Here is a 24699-nt window from a genome sequence, read left to right as displayed (position 1 = left end):
TTCGATTCTGATAAGGGGAGTTATTTGGCTTAGAAGAATCTCGTAGCAGAAAACATGGAGGAGCAGAGAGTGCGCAGCAGCAGTAGCAGCTCCATATCCTCTTCCCCTCCCCTTCACACGCTAAGACATGCACGTCGGACGGCGTTCAACCGCGCGTTTGCGGCGGTTTACACCTGTGCAATCTCAGCACTTCTCTACTACCACGCACTCAAACTCATCCACTCCGCCACGCTGTCATCCTCCTTCTTCATCTCCCTCTCCTTCTTCCTCTCCGACGCTGTCCTCGCCTTCATGTGGGCTTCCCGGCAGTGTTTCCTCATGACTATCGTCTACCGCGACGAATACCCTGAGAACCTCGAAAGGGTGCTGAAGAAACCAGATTTTCCGGCGCTGGACGTGTTCATATGCACCGCGGATCCGTACAAGGAGCCGCCGATGAGATTGATCAGCACGGTTTTAGCAGTCATGGCTTATGAGTATCCGACGGAGAAGATTTCGATCTATGTATCGGACGATGGGGGATCGGAGCTGACGCTATTTGCTTGCATGGAAGCTGCCAAGTTTGCAACTCACTGGTTACCGTTCTGTAGGAAGAAAAACATGATACACAGGAGCCCAGAAGTTTATTTTGCATCAAATCACTCTTGGTGCTCCGAAACTGAGAAGATTAAGGTAATATTTACTAAAACCTTATTGCTCTATATTAATTGTTAAAAGAAAATAATTGAAAACAAGCAAAAATAAAAGGAAACCCTTGGTTAACAATTTTTTTTTTCTTCCTTTTTTGATGACTAGGAAATTGTTTGGATTGCTTTAAATAGCTTAAAAAGTATTTTTAATATTTAAAAGTTAAGTCGAACAAAAGCTTAGTAAAAATTTTCAACACCACTTCTTTGACTTTTTTCACTCGAATCATAACGCACTTTTGAAAAAACCGGATGACAAAAGTAAATAATAAGTGTGGTCAGTTTCTTTTTTGCTTTTTTAAAAAATAATATCTACCTATAATGTGTACAACACTAACAGAACACTTAACATTTTCCTTTTTTAAAACACTTTTTTTTAACTTTTAAAGCTTTATTTTTCAACACGATCCTAAACATTTTTTTTTTTTTTCTCACAAAAGTCATAGCCACACCATCCCTCCATGATTGCATATACCCTAGTTTCTAGTCCAAGTTTTGATCAAGTTTGTGACTAGGATATTAACCGTTGACTACAACTTTTCCTCTGTGGACTACGTACATCTAAAGTAGCAAATTAGAAAAATTCCCAAATATTGGATATATAAGAGTCTGCACAAGTTTTATATCATCTTAATTTGTTTGTCTAGTCGGTTCCTGATATCTTTAGCAGCCTCCGAGACATTTCCAAATTAAAGCTTCATATCATCGATCCTTATCAACTTTCTTAGAAGAAATTTCCAACAAGAAAGAAACAAATTAAAGTTGTACAGAAAGAAAAAAACAAAAACAAAAAATATCTTCCTGCTGAGTGGAGTACAACTTAAGCACTCATTGTATCTTCTTTTTGATGCAACAAGTAAAAAGTATAATATATATCCTTTTCTTTCTAATTAATAATATATATCCTATTAACAAGGCTGCGGCTTCCTAAATATTGGACCCAAAAGTCTATTTCACTAATAATTTTATAAATCACTTTTATTTTATTTTATTTTTTTCTTTGACAAGATTTTTTTTTTTTTTTTTAAACTCTAAAAATGAGATAACTTTTAAAATCAACATTTGATCAAAATTTAATAATAATAAATTACAAACTTAGTGATAATTTTAAAAATTACATTATTCTTAAAAGACCAAAAAAAAAAAAACAAAACAAACAAAAATAACTTCTAGCATTATTCCTACCTTATATAGCATAAAAACCAATTGAAAAGTTGAAAAGAATTAAATTAAATAAATAAAGTTTAGAGACGCGTGCTTGTCCCATGGGCCAAGAAGCTTGCGACAAGACAAAATTGGCCGCAAAAGAAAAGGACGGACGACAAAATTTTGCATCATAATATTCGGCATCGATCACCACGAAGAAAGAAAAGGTCACTTTCTACGTGTATTAAATTATTATTATTATTATTTTTTGTCATTTTTAGGTGGAACTTATTTTGGACATTTCTAATCATAAAATAAGAAATATATATTAATTAAGCAAGGGTGAATAAATAAAACTTGCAATGGTGTTCTGTCCAATTTTATCTTCTATTGTTTCACATGGTTGAATAACATGTTGTCGGCAATCACATGGTTGAATGACATGTTGTTGTCAGCATCATTAAGGATTTTTTTTTTTTTTAAAAAAAAAAAATTAGAGTAATTTTATATTAGAGTTTTTAAAATTTTAACTACTATTTTTTATAAAATTCTTTAGATTTTTCCGATTCTACATTTAGCATTCTCAATATATATATATATATATATTAATTTTAGTTAATGACCTTTTTTTTATTTTTTATTTTTTTTCTAATCAAATAAGGAAATGTTACCGTCAATGACTTTTTAAATGTACTTTACCTTTCATAATCTACTATTTTTCTATATATATATATATATATATATATATATATTACTTTTATTTCATTTTCCCAACATATACTTCCTCTAAAGAGAGACAAAGAAAGAGGGTGAGAAAAATGAATAAAGAAAGAGAGGGAGGGAGAGAGAAAATCATAAAAATAACTTATATGCATTCATCTACATGGTACTTCCCTACATTTGGCACTATGAATGAAATGCAAAATGCATTTGGTTATGAGAATGGGATGAAGATTTTTTTTTTTTAATTAGGGGTTTTGTAGCCATTTTACATAGAAATTCAAAATGTGTAAGCCACTGTGGATGCTTCTCAGAAGATCTTTAATTTTTTTAATTGTTTGTATATATTTATACTTCAATAAGTGAGTTATTTAAAAACAAGGAGAAATTTCACTTATCCCTTAATTTTGATCACTTTTGTAATCATACTTTTAAACTTTAAAAAGTGTCAATGTCGGGTCATCATTATTCAAAATTTGCATTGGCACCACTCCGTTAGGATTTATTGCTAAATACTAATAGAGGACACTAAAATACCTAAAATGTCTTTTTTTTTAAAAAAAAAAAAAAAAAAAAAAATTGCAAATTAGGATGTCTACTGATTTTTAATTTTGTAGTTAATATAATTTTGTTAGTTTATAAATTTTAGAAAGTATAAGAGACATTTCACCCATGAACTGTTTGATTAATTCTAAATCTTAATGGCAGGGATGACATTGCAAATTTTTGAAATATGACGACCCAACATTGACACTTTTAAAAGTTTAAGGGTATGATTATAAATGTAATAAAATATCGGGAGTAATTGAAGTTTCCCTAAAAACAATGATTAAGATTTTAAAAACTTGGTCATAAAAGTATTGTAGAAAACCTAAAAGATTTTTTTTTTTTTTTTTTTTTTTTGTCAATTCTAATTTATAATGAGAAATTCTTCATAGGTTGGATTTTTGTTGAATTAGTGGTATTATCTCATTGAAAAAGGGTTAACCAATACTCCTCACCATTAGCCTAATCCTCTTTGTTTTTAACCATGTACATTTTATAGATACTATATGAAAGCATGAAAACCAGGGTAGAGAATGTGCTTGAGAGTGGGAAAGTTGGCGAAGAGTATATCAATGAGGATCTACAGTGTGGAGCTTTAAGCAAATGGACAGATGGGAGTTTTACTCGCCAAGATCATCCCACTGTCATTCAGGTTTGTATCATCCATGCCTTGATAATGATTATTTGTGTTAATATTTGCACTATAATTTAAGGGTCATCTCAAATATACGCTTAGTGAGGAGTAATGCTACTTACTACACTGTTATCCCATTATCATCTAACTAAACTGATGTGGCGGTACCCATCAATCTTTGAATCAGCCCTTATTAAACCAACAATAAGTAAATAAATAAATAAAAAATTCAAGAGCTGATGAAGACTGCCATATCAGCCCAGTGAAATGAAGGTATAGTATGTAGCATTACTCGTCAAGTGAGAGGAATTGATTGCACAAAAATTAGCATATCCGTGTTGTTCGAAAAGTGAATTTCATGGTTCAAATTGGAGTTCATAGATTTAATGGTCTTCATTTAAAATTTTAAATGGCGTGGCACCATATTTAAATGACATGACACCATACATGTATGCACCGTTAGATGTAACAAAACAAAATTTGAACCATAAAATGAATCATATTCAGTTCACTTGATCCCGATTGTATGTTTGCTTAAATTTATTGAAAAGTTAAGAAGTAGAGCAATTCGATCCTTTTAATTGTTAGAGGTACTTAAATACTAGTGGGCGTCTAATTTATTGGCTTTAAACCATGAGCAGATCCTATTAGAAAGTAGCAAAAGCAAAGACACCACAGGCCACTTGACGCCAAACCTCATCTATGTCTCTAGGGAAAAGAGGAGGACTTCACCCCACAATTTCAAGGCCGGTGCCCTCAATGTCTTGGTAACCTTTCCTATTTATTTATTCCAGAATGCACTATATTACAAAGAAAAAAAAATGTTAGACCTGCAATTTTTTATGATTTGTTGACACATGTCAGTATATGATTAATTGGAGGTATTAAATTTATTTGAAAAAAAAAAAAAAATTTACCCCCCTCTGACTGCCAAACAATTTGCAATGTGATCTTCATCCCCTAAAAACTACTATAGAGTTGCAATGTCTCTCTTTTGTGCAAAAAAAATAAAAAAAAATGCTTCTGATAAAAAATTTTTAAAAAAAATTATAAAACATGAAGAAAAAAAAAAACTATTTTTCCTGAATTTTTGTCCTTTTATTTTTGAATTTTTTGCCTTTATATTTTTTTCAGAATTTTTTATTTTTAAATTCAGGATTATTTGTGTCATTTTTTTTTTGCACAAAGGGACATTGCAACAATTAAAAGTCGGGAGGCATTACAAATTGCTTAGTAGTTAGAGGGAGTAAATATACTTTCCCCAATTTTTTTTAGTGGCAGATGTCGCTCCAATGACATGGAGACACATGACAACAAATTATAAAAAAAGTTATAAATATAACATTACTCTATTACAAATGTTGCTCAGTTTGTGCTCATAGTTTCCTTTTTAATTTATTTCTTTTTGGGTATTAATGAAGCTTCGAGTGTCGGCTACCATGAGCAATGCACCTATATTCCTGACCCTAGATTGTGATATGTACCCGAATGATCCTCAAACACCTCTTCGTGCATTGTGTTACCTATCAGATTCTAAAATTCAGTCCCAATTAGGATATGTTCAATTCCCTCAGATGTTTCATGGGATAAACAAGAATGACATTTATGCTTGTGAATATAAACGAATATTTCAAACTAATCCAACCGGATTGGACGGACTGGTGGGACCTAATTATGTCGGAACCGGATGCTTTTTCAATCGACGGGCTTTCTTCGGAGGTCCATCGGCAACAAATGTGACACTAGAAATCCCCGAGCTTAGCCCAAACCATGCCGTGGACAAGAACATTCAGTCCCAACCAATTCTGGAATTGGCACACAAGGTTGCAGCGTGTGATTATGAGAACAAGACTCAATGGGGCTTAGAGGTAGTCTTCTTAATTTGTTTCCCTTTCTTAGCTCTCTTTTTTTTTAGTTATTATGTAATGAGTATATGGAAGGTGTTAAGTTGCTTGGTATCATATAGAAAACTATGGATCAAATCTCAATTTTATCAAGAAAAAGTTAATCCATGTTGTGTCGTCCAACCCTTTAAGAATAAGGATCATTTGTAATTGGTTGTCCAAATTGCACTCAACGATAGGGAATTAAGGATTTCTTGCAAATGTGTACTCGAATTGCACGCAATTTGATTAGTCCCCAAGGTGCACCCAGGCTGCTCCTTTGTGAGGTTGATCAAATTACGTGCAATTCGAGCAGCCAATTTTAAAGAGTTCCAATCCTTTCGATCAAGTCTTTAAACCCAAAATTGGTAATATATATTGGTATGTAATTATTGAAAAAAGTAGGTTTTATTCTGATTAATTAGGTGTCAAAACTAAGTTTGGTATAAGTTTAAATTTGTCAGTTTAAGATTGTACTTAGACTAGAAATCAGAAAATTGGACAATGCTAAGAAACATAAGTACTTGGTTGGAAGCTCATTTTGTGGGCATCAACGGCTATAAGCATGGCGGAACTAGAATTTTAAAAAGTAGGTCCAAAACTAAATAAAAAAATTAGGGGTTCATTTCATAAAAATACATAAAATTTAGATGAAATTTTCAAATTATTTTGACATTTTGGCAATTTTTGTTATAAATGATAAATGAATTTGTTGTACAATGCATAGATGGGCTTCAAATATGGATCTTTGATTGAGGATTTCTACACTGGTTTTCGGCTAACATGCGAGGGATGGAGGTCCGTATTTTGCAAACCCAAGAGGCCTGCCTTTTTGGGTGATGCACCCATCTCCCTCATCGATGCTCTGCAACAATGCCAGCGATGGATGATCGGCGGTCTTCAGGTTGCCTTCTGCAAATTCCGGCCGATAACCTTTGGCGTCAGGTCTGTGGGCCCTCTCGTGGGCCTTGCCTACACAAATTATTCTTTCTGGTCCTTTTGGTTTGTTCCTCTCACAATATATGCTTTCCTGCCCCAACTAGCTCTTCTCAATGGGCTCACTATATTCCCAAAGGTATGTATGCACCTACACAAGTTTTCTTCCTGAGCTCCCTTTTCCCCTTCTCCCGCTTTGATTAGAAGGAAAAAAAAAGAAAAAGAAAAAAAAAAAGAGTTTTCTTACCAAACTTTGTCTATTAAATTAACATTTCTCTGCATATGCTCCGATAATCAGTTGACGTGGCATGTTATAAGGGGCTTTCCTTCTGTCTTTTTTAAGTGGCTGACATGGAAGCCACTTAAAACATGCCACCTCAACTAGTGTGAAATGTGAGTGATGAGTATCATTACTTTTTTAAGCTACTTAAAACACGTCATGTCATGTCACATCACGTCAGTAAGTGTAAAGTGAATGAAAAGTCTTTTTAAAAATAGTAGTGTTATATATCATATTTTTATCTCACAATGCTGACAAGTGTCAACATTAAGAAATAGCTGTGGGATAAAACTATAGTTTTTAACATTACTCTTATAAAAATACTTTTAAGAATTACATGCTATAAAGACATATATCAATTTAATAGACTACGTTGAAGAAAGTTCCTCCTATCTAGTTCAAAGAAAAACTTTATAGTTGATGCAAATCAACTCATTATTAATTTATAATGATTTTCAATTTTTCATTTCCAATCAATATTAAACTTGAAAAATGTGTTGCAATGTGCAGTTATCAGAGCCATGGTTTTTCTTGTACGTGTTTCTTTTCCTTGGAGCCTATGGACAAGATCTCTTTGAATTTGTAATAGAGGGAGGAACAGTTCAAAAATGGTGGAATAATCAGAGAATGTGGATGATAAGAGGGCTCTCATCCTTCATGTTCGGGTTCCTCGAGTTCTTTCTCACCCGTTTAGGCATTTCCAGCTATGGCTTCGGGTTGACCAGCAAAGTGGTTGATGATGAACAAAGCAAAAGATACGACCAAGGTAAATTTGAGTTTGGAGTCTCATCACCCATGTTTGTGCCTCTAACAATGGCGGCGATAATCAATTTGGTCTCCTTTTTTATGGGACTCATGCAAGTTATAAGAGGCAGCAGCAGTGTGGAGGGTCTCTTTCTGCAGATGTTCATAGCAGGTTTTGTAGTTTTGAATTCCCTGCCAATTTATGAAGCCATGGTCTTGAGGAGTGACAAAGGAAGAATGCCTTTCAAAACTACTATAATTTCTACCCTTCTTGCATTGCTATTGATATTTGGAGCTTGGCCCTATCTTGTGTCACTTCTTGCTATAAGTACATTTCTTGCTCTGAAATGAGTAGAAACTTTGTTGTTTGTATGTGATCATTGTCAAATTATGAATTCGAACTTTTTTGCTACTTGGGTTTACTGCTTTTTTGGTTTTTTTTTTTTGTTTTTTGAGCCACCACAAGAGAGGGGAAAAAAATTGAAAAAAAAGGAAGAAAAGAAAGTCTACATCGTATTAGTGAAAACCATTGATTTGATTACCACTAGTTACACATGAAAGAAAGTCTCCATAAGATGCATATGGTAAAAACAAAGATATTTAATTAAAATTGAAGTTGAATGAAGAGATTGAGTTTGAAGATGCCATGTTAAATCACCTGTAATCTCAAAAACTTAAGTCAATAATAAATAGTTGATTTAGATGCTCACCAAAAGTATGATAATTGCATAATTTCTTAAATGGACTCTTTGCATGGCAGTTTTTTACAGAAAGGAATTAAGATTTAGAATTAGAACTTTTCTTTGTATCTCCGGGTGAGTTTCCATTTCTACTCGTGCATGAAGTGAGAAAATTCTACTGCTTTTGTTTAATAATTGGTTGGTGAATTAATCTGTCTAATAAGCTATAAGTATATATTCTTGAAAATTCTCTGATTTTACCTACTGCAACAGAAAATAGTGTTCAAGATAAATTAGGCCATGACACTGGCATTCTATTTTAAACCTGCAAGACAAAGAGCTTACACAAACCTCAAATGAGTGCATCCGGAACTACACTGATCTTCCCTCTGCTTCACTAATACTAACATTATCCACCTTCAAAAAAGTTGGAAAAGCAATAACACAGCAAAAAGAATGTGAATGTTTAACAGGCATGCATTTGCCTGCATGCCTGCAAGCCTTCAGAACTGGTGTGTAACTGGTGCACTTATTCCAACTTGGAAAAGAAGGCATGATATGCTGCATAATTTATGGAGTTCTGCTATGGAGAACTCCTGATTCTTGAGTTTGAGCCATCTGATCAATCTCCCTACAAACAGAATAGTCAAATAATCTGCCAGAGTACTCCGTTAAATATACGCCCACGCTCGATGATTCTTCAACGGCACTGTGTTGTTTTTGTTGCTGCTGCTGTTGTTGTTATTATTTTATAATTATTTTTTATAAAATAATTATTATTTTATAAAAAATAGTTATTATTATTTTTTAAATAAAAAATAATTATTTTATTTAAAAAATATATATATTTTTTTTAAATGTAGATATAAGGTTGCTTCATGTTCCACTTGTCTTGGATTTTTTTTTTTTTAACATGTCCACACAAGGGAAGGGAAGGGGGAGAGGGGGATTCGAACTAGTGACTTCCGCTTCATTAGGCGTGATCCACAGCTGATTAAGCTACCCCGACACTTGTCTTAGAATTAAACTCAATCAATGGAGGATGCGATTTTTTTTTTTTTTTTTTTTTGAGAGGGTGAAAATTATTATTTTATGGTTGGTACACGGAGCCCACTAAATAATTTTTTTTGGGGATGAATTAATTTTTTTAATGTGAATTCTTTTTTTTTTTTTTACATGTCCACAGAAGGGAAGGGAGAGAAGGAATTCGAACTAGTGCCCTCCGTTTCATGAGGTGTTATACACAGCCGATTGAGCTACCCCTAGAGATCTAGGAACACTGTCTCTTCCAATCCCAAAGTATATATTAGAGACAACCTCATTGTTTATTTTAGATGTAAAAAGGCACATGAAACTTTATCGTTGAGCAATATAATTAATATGCATAAAAATCTCCATATAAATATAATAGTTATGTGTTTGTAAACAGCCCACATAATAATACGTTGGGTTTGAGTTACATTTATAAGATATTTTATAAACTATACACCATTTCCCAAAGAATTTGTGTTTATCCGTGGATTTATCTGTTGGTTGCTGAACCCTATAGTAATTTTGACAATTATAAAATACTCTTGCTCATGATAGCTAGTTCCGTTTGTTAAAACTTTTATTTTATGGCGTTTTTATTCTCTCTTCTAAAAATATATATATTAAAAAACAATTCAATCATCAAATATTACTAAAATCTCAAAATTAGTTTTTATTTTTATGTTATATCAAAACATTTTTTTTTTTTTTTAAAAAAAAATACCCTTTAAAACACTGCTAAATGGTATTTAATCAATATTTTAACATTTTCCATATGAATTGACTCAAACTAGAGGCCTAACACATTAATTTAAATGAAGGGTGAATTGACGAAGTCAGAATTTGAACTTAAGACCTGTCTTTGATATCATACTATGGAAATAGATGAATTTAATAATTTAATCAATACTTTAACAAACATAGCCATTATTCTTTAAAGGGATAAATGCAAAATTGGTTAGTGTGATTGGCCTAAATTACAAATCACTCTTTGTGGTATAACAAATAATTTATAGGCCCCTGTAGTTGGCCTAAATTACAAATCAGTCACTGTGGTATAAAAAATAATTTATAGGTCCTCAAAGTATGCTAAAATAACAGTTTACTCACTAAAATTAATTTTCATTAAATAACTTAATAGAGTCTGTTACTTTGTCATGTCATACTGTTACAGTAAATTAGCATAATCTCTTCTATCCTCAAAATTTTACTTTGTGCTTAACCCTCCCTGATTTTCATCTTTCTCGCCACAATTTGGGAACATTTTGCAAGAATTTGACGGTTGTATTTTGTGAAGCGGCTGAGGAAGATGAAGATGAGGTAGGGTTAAGCACGAGGTAAAATTTTTGGAATAGAAAAGATTATGTTAATTTACTGTAACAAGCAAAAAAATCCTAATTATCATTTTTGAAAGTCAGAAATTAATAATAACACGTATCGTGTTTTTATTGAATATGACGTAGCAAAATGATAGATTTTGTTAATTTACTTAATTAGCAAAAATTGATTTCAGAGAGTAAACTGTTATTTTGACATACGTTGAGGACCTATTTAGGGTATTTACACTTTACCCCTGAGGGCATTTTCGAACTTTTTGGTTGAAAAGTGTCACGTGCCACATGCCACGCACATGACTTAATTTCTATCCAAAGTGACGGCAAAAAAAAAACGAAAGGACTTTTTTGTTAACATCTGAAACTTTTTGGGGGTCAAGTGCAACTTCTTAAACATTGAACGTCAAAACGAAAATTGATGGATATTTTGTGAGGGTAAAGTATATTTTTCCTTAAAAATAATAATAAAAAAATCTCTCCAATTACCTATAGTCAGTTCCAAGGCAACGAGAACATTAATATTTGATGCTACCCCATATTGGCTTAGTGGCGGAGAGTTCGACACCGCACCAATCATCGAAGTTCTTATTCGAGGAAGTTTTCCATGCGAACCCACCCATGCTGTGACCTGCACTGATCAATGACATTGGTGGTTGGGGGCGGCGGGGCATCCCCAACTTCCCCTTGAATGCAAGAAAACCCATTACAAAAAAGTGTAATAAAAATCTCTCGCTACTTCCTCCAACATCTACAAATATTTTCTGTTCTTTCATATTTATTTTTATTTTATTTATAAAAAAAAAAAAGCACTTTTCAAAAATTTTGTCAAAACAATTTTTTAAATTAGATTTCAAGATTTGACACACACAAAAAAAAGAAGAAGAAGGTATTTAATGTTTTTTTTTTTCATCATTTTTCATGGACTATGATCTTATATAATTTCTATAGAATTGTTGATTATCAAATTAGATAATTTAAGCTGTTTTTAGATATCAAAACGCTTGAAAAATGTTTTTTACTAAAAATATGTACAGCATGCTATCGAGATAACCAACATAAATTTTCCTCCAAAAAAGTTTTATCTTCACTTTTATAGAGACGCTTTTTTATAAAATTAAAAGACAATTTTTTGCCAAAAACTTTTTTACAATATAAAGAACAAAAATATGATAAAAATATACTAAATTCTCAATGGTAACATATCACTTTTTTAATAATTGGCATTTTTTTAAGCGTTTTAACGCATTTAAACGATAAAAATACGTAATTTGAGGATTTACTATTTTTTTTTTTAAAAAAAAAAGTTGTATGGGATTTGAATCTCATTTTCAGTAAACGGAACTAAATTAGACTCTACTCAAGTGAGAACTAAAAACGGAAAGAACATAAATAATAGTAGAGAATTGTAAGAGGAGTTCTCTACTCAAGTGAGAACTAAATTAGACTCTCCCCCATGTAATCCTTACCCACTTTCACTTAGGAATAAATAAAATAAAAAATAAAAATAAAAAGCCCAATAGTCGTGTAAGGTTCTTCCCATATTCTTCTTTTTATCATAAAAAAAAAGTGGGGGGTGGGAAAAGGAAGACCAGTCCAAACTACACAGCTGGCAAGTTGGTCTTACACATGGTGATTAAGAAAAGGGTTTTTTTTTTTGGTCTATTTTTTGGCGTTCTTTTATGTATTTCTATATAATAAATAAACAAATTTACTGTGAGACTTGAACAAAATATGGAAAAGAGACATTTATCCGCTTAGATATGTCCAATAATTGAATCCCCCAGTTTTTTTTTTAATATGAATTGAACAAAAATAATACTAATGTGGGAGGTTTTTAGTAATTTTGATTTAATTATAATTAGGCGTTGTTATCAAACTAAAGAATTTAAATAATTATTTTATTTAGTAATATCTATCATTTTTCCTAATGAAATACCAAATTTGCAAACCAAACAAGGACTTATGAACTTATATATGTCCAATAATTGAATCCCCCAGTTTTCGATTCTGATAAGGGGAGTTATTTGACTTAGAAGAATCTCGTAGCAGAAAACATGGAGGAGCAGAGAGTGCGCAGCAGCAGTAGCAGCTCCATATCCTCTTCCCCTCCCCTTCACACGCTAAGACATGCACGTCGGACGGCGTTCAACCGCGCGTTTGCGGCGGTTTACACGTGTGCAATCTCAGCACTTCTCTACTACCACGCACTCAAACTCATCCACTCCGCCACGCTGTCATCCTCCTTCTTCATCTCCCTCTCCTTCTTCCTCTCCGACGCTATCTTCGCTTTCATGTGGGCTTCCCGGCAGTGTTTCCTCATGACTATCGTCTACCGCGACGAATTCCCTGAGAACCTCGAAAGGGTGCTGAAGAAACCAGATTTTCCGGCGCTGGACGTGTTCATATGCACCGCGGATCCGTACAAGGAGCCGCCGATGAGATTGATCAGCACGGTTTTAGCAGTCATGGCTTATGAGTATCCGACGGAGAAGATTTCGATCTATGTATCGGACGATGGGGGATCGGAGCTGACGCTGTTTGCTTGCATGGAAGCTGCCAAGTTTGCAACGCACTGGTTACCGTTCTGTAGGAAGAAAAACATGATAAACAGGAGCCCAGAAGTTTATTTTGCATCAAATCACTCTTGGTGCTCCGAAACTGAGAAGATTAAGGTAATATTTACTAAAACCTTATTGCTCTATATTAATTGTTAAAAGAAAATAATTGAAAACAAGCAAAAATAAAAGGAAACCATTGGTTAACAATTTTTTTTTTCTTCCTTTTTTGATGACTAGGAAATTGTTTGGATTGCTTTAAATAGCTTAAAAAGTATTTTTAATATTTAAAAGTTAAGCCGAACAAAAGCTTAGTAAAAATTTTCAACACCACTTCTTTGACTTTTTTCACTCGAATCATAACGCACTTTTGAAAAAACCGGATGACAAAAGTAAATAATAAGTGTGGTCAGGTTTTTTTTTGCTTTTAAAAAAATTAATATCTACCTATAACGTGTACAACACTAACCTATAACGTGTACAACACTAACCGAACACTTAATATTTTCCTTTTTTAAAACATTTTTTTTAACTTTAAAAACTTTATTTTTCAACACGATCCTAAACTTTTTTTTTTTTTTTTCTCACAAAAGTCATAGCCACACCATCCCTCCATGATTGCATATACCCTAGTTTCTAGTCCAAGTTTTGATCAAGTTTGTGATTAGGATATTAACCGTTGACTACAACTTTTCCTCTGTGGACTACGTACATCTAAAGTAGCAAATTAGAAAAATTCCCAAATATTTGATATATAAGAGTCTGCACAAGTTTTATATCATCTTAATTTGTTTGACTGCTAGTCAGTTTCTGATATCTTTAGCAACCTCCGAGACATTTCCAAATTAAAGCTTCATGTCATCGATCCTTATCAACTTTCTTAGAAGAAATTTCCAACAAGAAAGAAACAAATTAAAGATGTACAGAAAGAAAAAAAAAACGAAAACAAAAAATATCTTCCTGCTGAGTGGAGTAGCACTCATTGTATCTTCTTTTTGATGCAACAAGTAAAAAGTATAATATATAAAAAGTTAATAATATATATATATATATATATATATATATATCTTTTTTTCTAATTAGTATTATATATCCTATTAACAAGGCCGCTTCCTAAAAATTTTGACCCAAAAGTCTATTTCACTAGTAATTTTATAAGTCACTATTATATATATTTTTTTGTTAACTCTAACGATGAAGTAACTTTTAAAATTATTATTTAATCTTGATTAAAATTCAATAATAAGCAATTATAAAATTTGAAAATTACATCATTCTTGAAAAACGCAAAAAAAAAAAAAAAAAAAGACAAAAATAACTTGTAACATTATTCTTATTCGACTGCTCCTTATGGTATAAAAACCAATTGAAAAGTCGACAAAAAATTAAATTAAATAAATAAAGTTTAGAGACGCGTGCTTAGCCATATGGGCCGTGAAGACTGCGACAAGACAAAATTGGCCACAAAAGAAAAGGGCGGACGACAAAATTTGCATCATAATATTCGGCATAATCGATCACCGCGAAGAAAGAAAATGTCACTTTCTACGATGTATTTAATTTAATTTTTTTTTTGGTCATTTTTAGGTGGAACTTATTTTGGACATTTCTAATCATAAAATAAGAAATATATTAATTAAGCAAGGGGTGAATAAATAAAACTTGCAATGTCGTTCTGTCCAATTTTATCTTCTATTGTTTCACATGGTTGAATAACATGTTGTCGGCAATCACATGGTTGAATGACATGTTGTCAGGCATCATTAAGGATTTTTTTTTTTTAAAACAAAAAAAAAAATTAGAGTAATTTTATAGTAGAGTTCTTAAAATTCTAACTAGTATTTTTTATAAAATTCTCTAGATTTTTCCGATTCTACATTTAGCATTATATATATATATATATATATATATATATATATATATATATATATATTAATTTTAGTTAATGACCATATATATATATATATATATATATATATATATTAGTTAATGACCTTTTTTTTTTCTAATCAAATAAGGAAATGTTACCGTCAATGACTTTTTAAATGTACTTTACCTTTCATAATATACTATTTTTCTATATCATGTAAATATTTTTTTTTTATTATTACTTTTATTTCATTTTCCCAACATATACTTCCTCTAAAGAGAGACAAAGAAAGATGGAGAGAAAAATGAATAAAGAAAGAGAGGGAGGGAGAGAGAAAATCATAAAAATAACTTATATGCATTCATCTACATGGTACTTCAATTCCCTACATTTGGCACTATAAATGAAATGCAAAATGCATTTGGTTATGAGAATGTGATGAAGATATTTTTTTTAGGGTTTTGTTGCCATTTTTCACAGAAATCCAAAATGTATAAACCATTGTGGATGCTTCTTCAGAAGATCTTTAATTTTTTGAATTGTTTGTATTTATATGTCAATAAGTGAGTTATTTAAAAACAAGGAGGAATTTCACTTATCCCTTAATCTTCCATCACTTTTGTAATCATATTTTTAAACTTTTAAAAGTGTCAATGTCGAGTCATCATTATTCAAAAGTTGCATTGGCACCACTCCGTTAGTATTTATTGCTAAATACTAATAGAGGACACTAAAATACCTAAAATGCCATTTATTTTTTTTGTTTAAAAAAAAAATTGCAAATTAGGATGTCTACTGATTTTTAATTTTTTAGTTAATATAATTTTGTTAGTTTATAAATTTTAGAAAGTATAAGAGACATGTCACCCATTAACTGTTTGATCATAGTAGGAATGACATAGCAAACTTTTGAAATATGATAACCCAACATTAACACTTTTAAAAGTTTAAGGGTATAATTATAAAAATAATAAAAGATCGGGAGTAATTGAAGTTTCCCTAAAAAAAAATTATTAAGATTTTAAAAACTTGGTCATAAAAGTATTGTAGAAAACCTAAAAGATTTATTTATTTATTTATTTTTTCAATTTGTCAATTCTAATTTATAATGAGAAATTCTTCATAGGTTGGATTTTTGTTGGATTAGTGGTATTATCTCATTGAAATAGGGTTAACCAATACTCCTAACCATTAGCTTAATCCTCTTGTTTTTAACCATGTACATTTTATAGATACTATATGAAAGCATGAAAGCCAGGGTAGAGAATGTGCTTGAGAGTGGGAAAGTTGGCGAAGAGTATATCAATGAGGAGCTACAGTGTGGAGCTTTGAGCAAATGGACGGATGGGAGTTTTACTCGCCAAGATCATCCCACTGTCATTGAGGTTTGTATCATCCATGCCTTGATAATGATTATTTGTGTTAATATTTGCACAATAATTTATGGGTCATCTCAAATATACACTTAGTGAGGAGTAATGCTACTTGCTACACTCTTATTCCATTATCATCCAACTGAACTAATGTGGCGGTGCTCATTAGTCTTTGAATCAAGCCTTATTAAAAATAAAAAAATAAAAAATAAAAATCAAGGGTTGATGAAGACTGCCATATCAATCCAATAAAATGAAGGTGTAGTATGTAGTATTACTCGTCAAGTGAGAGGAATTGATTGCACAAAAATTAGCATATCCATGTTGTTCAAAAAGTGAATTTCATGGTTCAAATTAGAGTTTATAGATTTAATGGTCTTCATTTAAAATTTTAAATGACGACGAGGCACCATGTTTAAATGATGTGACACCATGCATGCATACACCGTTAGATGTAACAAAACAAAATATGAACCATAAAATGAATCATATTCAGTTCACTTGATCCCGATTGTGTGTTTGCTTGAATTTATTGAAAAGTTAAGAAGTAGAGCAATTCGATCCTTTTAATTGTTAGAGGTACTTAAATCTTAATGGGCATCTAACTTATTGGCTTTAAACCATGAGCAGATCCTATTAGAAAGTAGCAAAAGCAAGGACACCACAGGCCACTTGACGCCAAACCTCATCTATGTTTCTAGGGAAAAGAGGAGGACTTCACCCCACAATTTCAAGGCCGGTGCCCTCAATGTCTTGGTAACCTTTCCTATTTATTTATTCCAGAATGCACTATATTACAAAGAAAAAAAAAATGTTAGACCTGATTTTTTATGATTTGTTGACACATGTCAGTAGATGATTAATTGGAGGTATTAAATTTATTTGAAAAAATAAAATAAAATTTACCCCCCTCTAACTGCCAAACAATTTGCAATGTGATCTTCATCCCCTAAAAACTACTATAGAGTTGCAAGGTCTCTCTTTTGTGCAAAAAAAATAATAAAAATGCTTCTGATAAATTTTTTTTTAAAAAAATTATAAAACATGAAGAAAAAAAAAAAAAACTATTTTTCCTGAATTTTTGCCCTTTTATTTTTGAATTTTTTGCCTTTATATTTTTTCAGAATTTTTTATTTTTAAATTCAGGATTATTTGTGTCATTTTTTTTTTGGCACAAAAGGACATTGCAACAATTAAAAGTTGGGAGGCATTACAAATTGCTTAGTAGTTAGAGGGAGCAAATATACTTTCCCCAATTTTTTTTAGTGGCAGATGTCGCTCCAATGACATGGAGACACATGACAACAAATTATAAAAAAAGTTATAAATATAACATTACTCTATTACAAATGTTGCTCATTTTGTGCTCATAGTTTCCCTTTTAATTTATTTCTTTTTGTGTATTAATGAAGCTTCGAGTGTCAGCTACCATGAGCAATGCACCTATATTCTTGACCCTGGATTGTGATATGTACCCGAATGATCCTCAAACACCTCTTCGCGCATTGTGTTACCTATCAGATTCTAAAATTCAGTCCCAATTAGGATATGTTCAATTCCCTCAGATGTTTCATGGGATAAACAAGAATGACATTTATGCTTGTGAATATAAACGAATATTTCAAACTAATCCAACGGGATTGGACGGACTGGTGGGACCTAATTATGTCGGAACCGGATGCTTTTTCAATCGACGGGCTCTCTTCGGAGGTCCATCGGCAACAAATGTGACACCAGAAATCCCCGAGCTTAGCCCAAACCATGCCGTGGACAAGAACATTCAGTCCCAACCAATTATGGAATTGGCACACAAGGTTGCAGGGTGTGATTATGAGAACAAGACTCAATGGGGCTCAGAGGTAGTCTTCTTAATTTATTTCCCTTTCTTAGCTCTCTTTTTTTTAGTTATTATGTAATGAGTATATGGAAGGTGTTAAGTTGCTTGGTATCATATAGAAAACTATGGATCAAATCTCAATTTTATCAAGAAAAAGTTAATCCGTGTTGTGTTGTCCAACCCTTTAAGAATAAGGATCATTTGTAATTGGTTGTCCAAATTGAACTCAACGATAGGGAATTAAGGATTTCTTGCAAATGGGTACTCGAATTGCACGCAATTTGATCAGTCCCCAAGGTGCACCCAGGCTGCTTCTTTGTGAGGTTGATCAAATTACTTGCAATTCGAGCAGCCAATTTTAAAGAGTTCCAATCCTTTCGATCAAGTCTTTAAACCCAAAATTGGTAATATATATTGGTATGTAATTATTGAAAAATGTAGGCTTTATTCTGATTAATTAGGTGTCAAAACTAAGTCTGGTATAAGTTTAAATTTGTCAGTTTAAGATTGTACTTAGACTAGAAATCAGAAAATTGGACAATGCTAAGAAACATAAGTACTTGGTTGGAAGCTCATTTTGTGGGCATCAACGGCTATAAGCATGGCGGAACTAGAATTTTAAAAAGTAGGTCCAAAACTAAATAAAAAAATTAAGGGTTCATTTCATAAAAATACATAAAATTTAGATGAAATTTTCAAATTATTTTGCATTTTGGCAATTTTGTTATAAATGATGAATGAATTTGTTGTACAATGCATAGATGGGCTTCAGATATGGATCTTTGATTGAGGATTTCTACACTGGTTTTCGGCTAAAATGCGAGGGATGGAGGTCCGTATTTTGCAAACCCAAGAGGCCTGCCTTTTTGGGTGATGCACCCATCTCCCTCATCGATGCTCTGCAACAATGCCAACGATGGATGATCGGCGGTCTTCAGGTTGCCTTCTGCAAATTCCGGCCGATAACCTTTGGCGTTAGGTCTGTGGGCCCTCTCGTGGGCCTTGCCTACACAAATTATTCTTTCTGGTCCTTTTGGTTTGTTCCTCTCACAATATATGCTTTCCTGCCCCAACTAGCTCTTCTCAATGGGCTCACTATATTCCCAAAGGTATGTATGCACCTACACAAGTTTTCTTCCTGAGCTCCCTTTTCCCCCTCTCCCGCTTTGATTAGAAGGAAAAAAAGAAAAAAAAGTTTTCTTACCAAACTTTGTCTATTAAATTAACATTTCTCTGCGTATGCTCCGATAATGAGTTTACGTGGCATGTTATAAGGGGCTTTCCTTCTGTCTTTTTAAGTGGCCGACATGGAAGCCACTTAAAACATGCCACCTCAACTAGTGTGAAATGTGAGTGATGAGTATCATTATTTTTTTAAGCCACTTAAAACACATCATGTTATGTCACATCACGTCAGTAAGTGTAAAGTGAATAAAGAGTCTTTCTAAAAATAGTAGTGTTACAAATCACATTTTTATCTTACAATGCTGACAAGTGTCAACATTCAGAAATAGTTGTGGGATAAGACTATAGTTTTTAACATTACTCTTATAAAAATACTTGTAAGAATTGCATGCTATGAAGACATATATCAATTTAATAGACTACGTTGAAGAAATTCCTCCTATCTAGTTCAAAGAAAAACTTTATCGTTGATGCAAATCAACTCATTATTAGTTTATAGTGATTTTCAATTTTTCATTTCCAATCAATATTAAACTTGAAAAATGTGTTGCAATGTGCAGTTATCAGAGCCATGGTTTTTCTTGTACGTGTTTCTTTTCCTTGGAGCCTATGGGCAAGATCTCTTTGAATTTTTAATAGAGGGAGGAACAGTTCAAAAATGGTGGAATAATCAGAGAATGTGGATGATAAGAGGGCTCTCATCCTTCATGTTCGGGTTCCTCGAGTTCTTTCTCACCCGTTTAGGCATTTCCACCTATGGCTTCGGCTTGACCAGCAAAGTGGTTGATGATGAACAAAGCAAAAGATACGACCAAGGTAAATTTGAGTTTGGAGTCTCATCACCCATGTTTGTGCCTCTAACAATGGCGGCGATAATCAATTTGGTCTCCTTTTTTATGGGACTCATGCAAGTTATAAGAGGCAGCAGCAGTGTGGAGGGTCTCTTTCTGCAGATGTTCATAGCAGGTTTTGTAGTTTTGAATTCCCTGCCAATTTATGAAGCCATGGTCTTGAGGAGTGACAAAGGAAGAATGCCTTTCAAAACTACTATAATTTCTACCCTTCTTGCATTGCTATTGATATTTGGAGCTTGGCCCTATCTTGTGTCACTTCTTGCTATAAGTACATTTCTTGCTCTGAAATGAGTAAAAACTTTGTTGTTTGTATGTGATCATTGTCAAATTATGAATTCGAACTTTTTTGCTACTTGGGTTTACTGCTTTTTTTTTTTTTTTTTTTTTTTGGAGCCACCACAAGAGAGGGGAAACAAATTGGAAAAAAAGGAAGAAAAGAAAGTCTACATGGTATTAGTGAAAACCATTGATTTGATTACCACTAGTTACACATGAAAGAAAGTCTACATGATATTGTTTTTACCATAAGATGCATATGGTAAAAACAATGATATTTAATTGAAATTGAAGTTGAATGAAGAGATTGAGTTTGCGGATGCCATGTTAAATTGCCTGTAATCTCAAAAGCTTAAGTCGATAATAAATAGTTGATTTAGACACTCACCAAAAGTATGATAATTGCGTAATTTCTTAAATGGACTCTTTGCGTGGCAGTTTCTTACAGAAAGGAATTAAGATTTAGAATTAGAACTTTTCTTTGTATCTTCGGGTGACTTTCCATTTCTACTTGTGCATGAAGTGAGAAAATTCTACTGTTTTTGTTTAATAATTGGTTGGTGAATTAATCTGTCTAATAAGCTATAAGTATATATTCTTGAAAATTCTCTGATTTTACCTACTGCTACAGAAAATAGAGTTGAAGATAAATTAGGCCATGACACTGGCATTCTATTTTAAACCTGCAAGACAAAAAGCTTACACAAACCTCAAATGAGTGCATTCGGAACTACACTGATCTTCCCTCTGCTTCACTAATACTAACAATAGCCGCCTTCAAAAAAGTTGGAAAAGCAATAACACAGCAAAAAGAATGTGAATGTTTAACAGACATGCATTTGCCTGCATGCCTGCATGCCTGCAAGCCTTCAGAACTGGTGTGTAACTAGTGCACTTATTCCAACTTGGAAAGGAAGGCATGATATGCTGCATAATTTATGGAGTTCTGCTATGGAGAACTCCTGATTCTTGAGTTTGAGCCATCTGATCATTCTCCCTACAAACAGAATAGTCAGGTAATCTGCCAGAGAACTCCGTTAAGTTTACGCCCACGCTCGATGATCCTTCAACGGCACTGTCTTCTTGTTGTTGTTGCTGCTGCTGCTGTTGTTGTTGTTCTGATGATTCATTCTGTGGCTGCTGGTTGGAAGCTGTTGTAGTGGTTTCTTGCTGGAAGGGCTCTGATATAGTAGGTGGAGGAGCAGGATTGTGAAGTTTGGTGGGGATGATCACCAAGCGTCTGCAGAGTGGACAAGTTGAGTTTGAGTGCAGCCAGTGATGTATGCATTCAACATGAAACACATGTTTGCACAATGGGATTTGGAGCAACTCTTCTTTGATCTCGAACTCTCCCAGGCAGATGCAACATCTGTGAAAAATATTCGTCAAATGTTAGTTAAATCACTATTTATTCTAAAATTTCTCAAGTTTAGACATGAAATATTTAATTGAAATTAAGAGTGAATGATGAAGACAACGTTTGAACTCAGGATTTTTGCTCTACTACCATATTAAATTACCACTTATCTCAAAAGCTTGAGCGTATGTGGTACGTTTTACCTATGCTTAATTATTATGTATACTTAAGCTTAATTTGAGGTAATTTTTTAAAAGTGAGGTATGTTAGTAACTACATGAGGTGTTTTTGACTAGTCATATTTTTTTTCAAATTAACCATATGCTAGTTGAACCTAGGGCTTAAAAATTTCTGCATTCTTTCTTTTGTATAAAACACCAATTGTTTAAGGACATGCTCTCAAAGAGAAAAAGAAACAAAATAGTAAAACAAAATCAAAAGAACATGTTCCTTATGGAATTTATTTTCACTGTGTCAAACTTGTGCTATTTTTTCAAAAGAGGATTGTATAGGATGAGAGCAGCTAGGCCCTAATATGATAATGTTTGACTTTTGATTGAATTTACTTGTCAAAACCTCGTGTTGGTGAAACTTTCTCCTCTTTGTGTAAACTGGTATTCTTTTTCTCATTGAATGGCTTACACACACAACACACAAGCATGAGTTGAATGGAATATCTTTCTTGGCTTGGGTTAAACAATATGAGTTTCTTGCCATTTTTTGTCTCATGTATATTTTGCATATTTTGAGTATGTTTGAGATAGTCATTGTTAAAATACATGAGTTGTTGATGTGTGTATCATGTGTGTTCATTTGACTTTTGAGAGGGAGAAATTTTTTTTAAGTTTCTTGTTGATTATTAAGTCTTATACTGAGGGGGAGTTTCTATTCTTCATGATCTTGTTATATTCTTCATGCATTTTCCTATATGTGATCATGAGTGCTTGATTATTGTTTTTTTCCTGTTCCACATATGTCTTGATGTTTTTGTGTTGAGTGTTTCAGGAAACATAATACCTTTTGTCAATTTGTGACAAAAAGGGGGAGTATAAAATTGGGGAGAGGATGGTGACGATTGATTTTGTCTCCGAAATTGCCAAAGGGGGAGTTTGTAAGTTTTAATTATTGGCTAAATGTTCGGTGATCAAAATGGATTCAAAGTGTGCCAAATCACTATGGCGTCCGGACGGGACTCATAGCTGTCCGGACGGAATTTCAAAATTGCACAATGAATTTCTCTCGAGAGCCTCGTCTGCAACCCCGTCTACAAGTCCGTTCGAACACGCCGCGCCAAAAGAACAGAGAAAGCGATGTTGCCCTAGAGCCCGTTCGGACGAGCCCATTTACCATCCGGACGGCCCCTAGTCTGCTAGGTTTAATTTAAATGTAATTGAGTCCTAATTAGACTAGGGGTCTTTATATGATATATATAGATCTCTACAGATCTGTATTACTACGAATTTCTGCATCTAGAATTCCTCGTCGTGTGCTAAGAGAGTCTATGATATAGAGAGTCTGTTCTCTCTCTTAGAGTGATCGTTTGTTTTTACTTGTTGATTGTTGAAGTGAAGTCAACCGGATTTTCGGTGAAGGGAGATCACGTAGAAGGATTGTGCCAGCTGTCTCTGGAAAGGGCTACTGCGGTAAAGGGCAAGTGGGTCGCTTGTCTTATACAAGATCGTGTCAATTGCAAAGGTTTTGTAAGTGTGAACATCTTGTAATCCTTTATTCTTTTACTGAGTTAGTTGATTTCCTGGGTTTGGCTGCCCTAGAGAGGTTTTACTTTTAGAGAGTTCTCTAATTGGTTTTCTCTTCGTAACCAAAATATCTGTGTTGTTTATTGTTTATTGTTTCATATATTTTTGGTTGTTTATTAATTGTTAGGTCAGATCTATTTCCGCATAACATTGTGTGAAACACATATACATTCAGAATAGGTGTCGTTTGGAGTCGTATATAGAATTTTCAGGCCTAAATTACAAATCAGTCACTGTGGTATAAAAAATAATTTATGGGTCCTCAAGGTATGCCAAAATAACAATTTACTCCCTAAAATTAATTTCCATGAAATAACTTAATAGAGTCTGTTACCTTATCATGTCATACATTAAATTAACATAATCTCTTCTATCCTCAAAATTTTGCTTTGTGCTTAACCCTTCCTGATTTTCATTTTTCTCGCCACAATTCGGGAACATTTTGCAAGAATTTGATGGTTGTATTTTGTGAAGCGGTTGAGGAAGATAAAGATGAGGTAGGGTTAGGCACGGGGTAAAATTTTTGGAATATAAGATATCAGGTTAGTTTATTGTAACAGTATGACGTGCAGAAAAACCCTAATTATCATTTTTGAACGTCGAAAATTAATAATAACATGTATCGCTTTTTTATTGAATATGACATAACAAAATGACAGATTGTGTTAATTTACTTAGCAAAAATTGGTTTTAGGGAGTAAATTGTTATTTTGACATGCGTTGAGGACCTATTTAGGGTATTTACACTTTATCCCCAAGAGCATTTTCGAACTTTTTGGTTGAAATGTGTCACGTGCCACATCCCACGCATGTGACTTGATTTCCGTCCAAAGTGACGGCCAAAATAAACCGAAAGACTTTTTTGTTAACGTCTGAAATTTTGTAGGGGTCAAATGTTACTTTTTAAACATTGAATTAGGCCTGTCAAACCGGTCCGGTTTCCCAGTTTTTTGCTAAAATCGAGGACCAGAATCGGGGTACTCCGGTTATTGGTTTTGGGCAACCGGAATCGAGAAC

At 33.1% G+C, this 24699-nt stretch overlaps 2 protein-coding genes across 2 annotated transcripts; both read left to right on the top strand.

Annotated features, from left to right (window-relative positions):
* On the top strand, positions 1-7987 carry LOC132174941 (cellulose synthase-like protein G3). The gene is made up of 6 exons (XM_059586705.2): positions 1-672; positions 3598-3750; positions 4374-4499; positions 5154-5600; positions 6343-6690; positions 7342-7987. Exons 1-6 carry the CDS (start codon positions 55-57, stop codon positions 7924-7926), a joined length of 2277 nt encoding a protein of 758 aa, XP_059442688.2. The 5' UTR covers positions 1-54; the 3' UTR covers positions 7927-7987.
* Positions 7988-12640: 4653 nt separating this feature from the next.
* On the top strand, positions 12641-20644 carry LOC132176308 (cellulose synthase-like protein G3). Its single transcript, XM_059588475.2, has 6 exons — positions 12641-13290; positions 16276-16428; positions 17047-17172; positions 17829-18275; positions 19015-19362; positions 19999-20644. The coding sequence occupies exons 1-6, from the start codon at positions 12673-12675 to the stop codon at positions 20581-20583; spliced, it is 2277 nt and encodes a 758-aa protein (XP_059444458.2). The 5' UTR covers positions 12641-12672; the 3' UTR covers positions 20584-20644.
* Positions 20645-24699: the final 4055 nt, after the last annotated feature.

The sequence above is a fragment of the Corylus avellana genome, chromosome 3, assembly GCF_965113065.1.
Source record: "Corylus avellana chromosome 3, dhCorAvel1.hap1.2, whole genome shotgun sequence".
NCBI classification, from domain to species: domain Eukaryota; kingdom Viridiplantae; phylum Streptophyta; class Magnoliopsida; order Fagales; family Betulaceae; genus Corylus; species Corylus avellana.
The sequence above is the reverse complement of the archived record's forward strand: the minus strand, read 5'-3'. Positions and strand labels throughout refer to the sequence as shown.

What these genes read in the sequence shown, in the direction of transcription:
- LOC132174941 (XM_059586705.2), top strand. Translation starts at nt 55, where the DNA reads ATGGAGGAGCAGAGAGTGCGCAGCAGCAGTAGCAGCTCCATATCCTCT. An exon ending in ATCATCCCACTGTCATTCAG is followed by an intron (nt 3,751 to 4,373) that starts GTTTGTATCATC and finishes AACCATGAGCAG; the next exon opens with ATCCTATTAGAAAGTAGCAA. An exon ending in CCGGTGCCCTCAATGTCTTG is followed by an intron (nt 4,500 to 5,153) that starts GTAACCTTTCCT and finishes GTATTAATGAAG; the next exon opens with CTTCGAGTGTCGGCTACCAT.
- LOC132176308 (XM_059588475.2), top strand. Translation starts at nt 12,673, where the DNA reads ATGGAGGAGCAGAGAGTGCGCAGCAGCAGTAGCAGCTCCATATCCTCT. An exon ending in CCGGTGCCCTCAATGTCTTG is followed by an intron (nt 17,173 to 17,828) that starts GTAACCTTTCCT and finishes GTATTAATGAAG; the next exon opens with CTTCGAGTGTCAGCTACCAT. An exon ending in AGACTCAATGGGGCTCAGAG is followed by an intron (nt 18,276 to 19,014) that starts GTAGTCTTCTTA and finishes TACAATGCATAG; the next exon opens with ATGGGCTTCAGATATGGATC.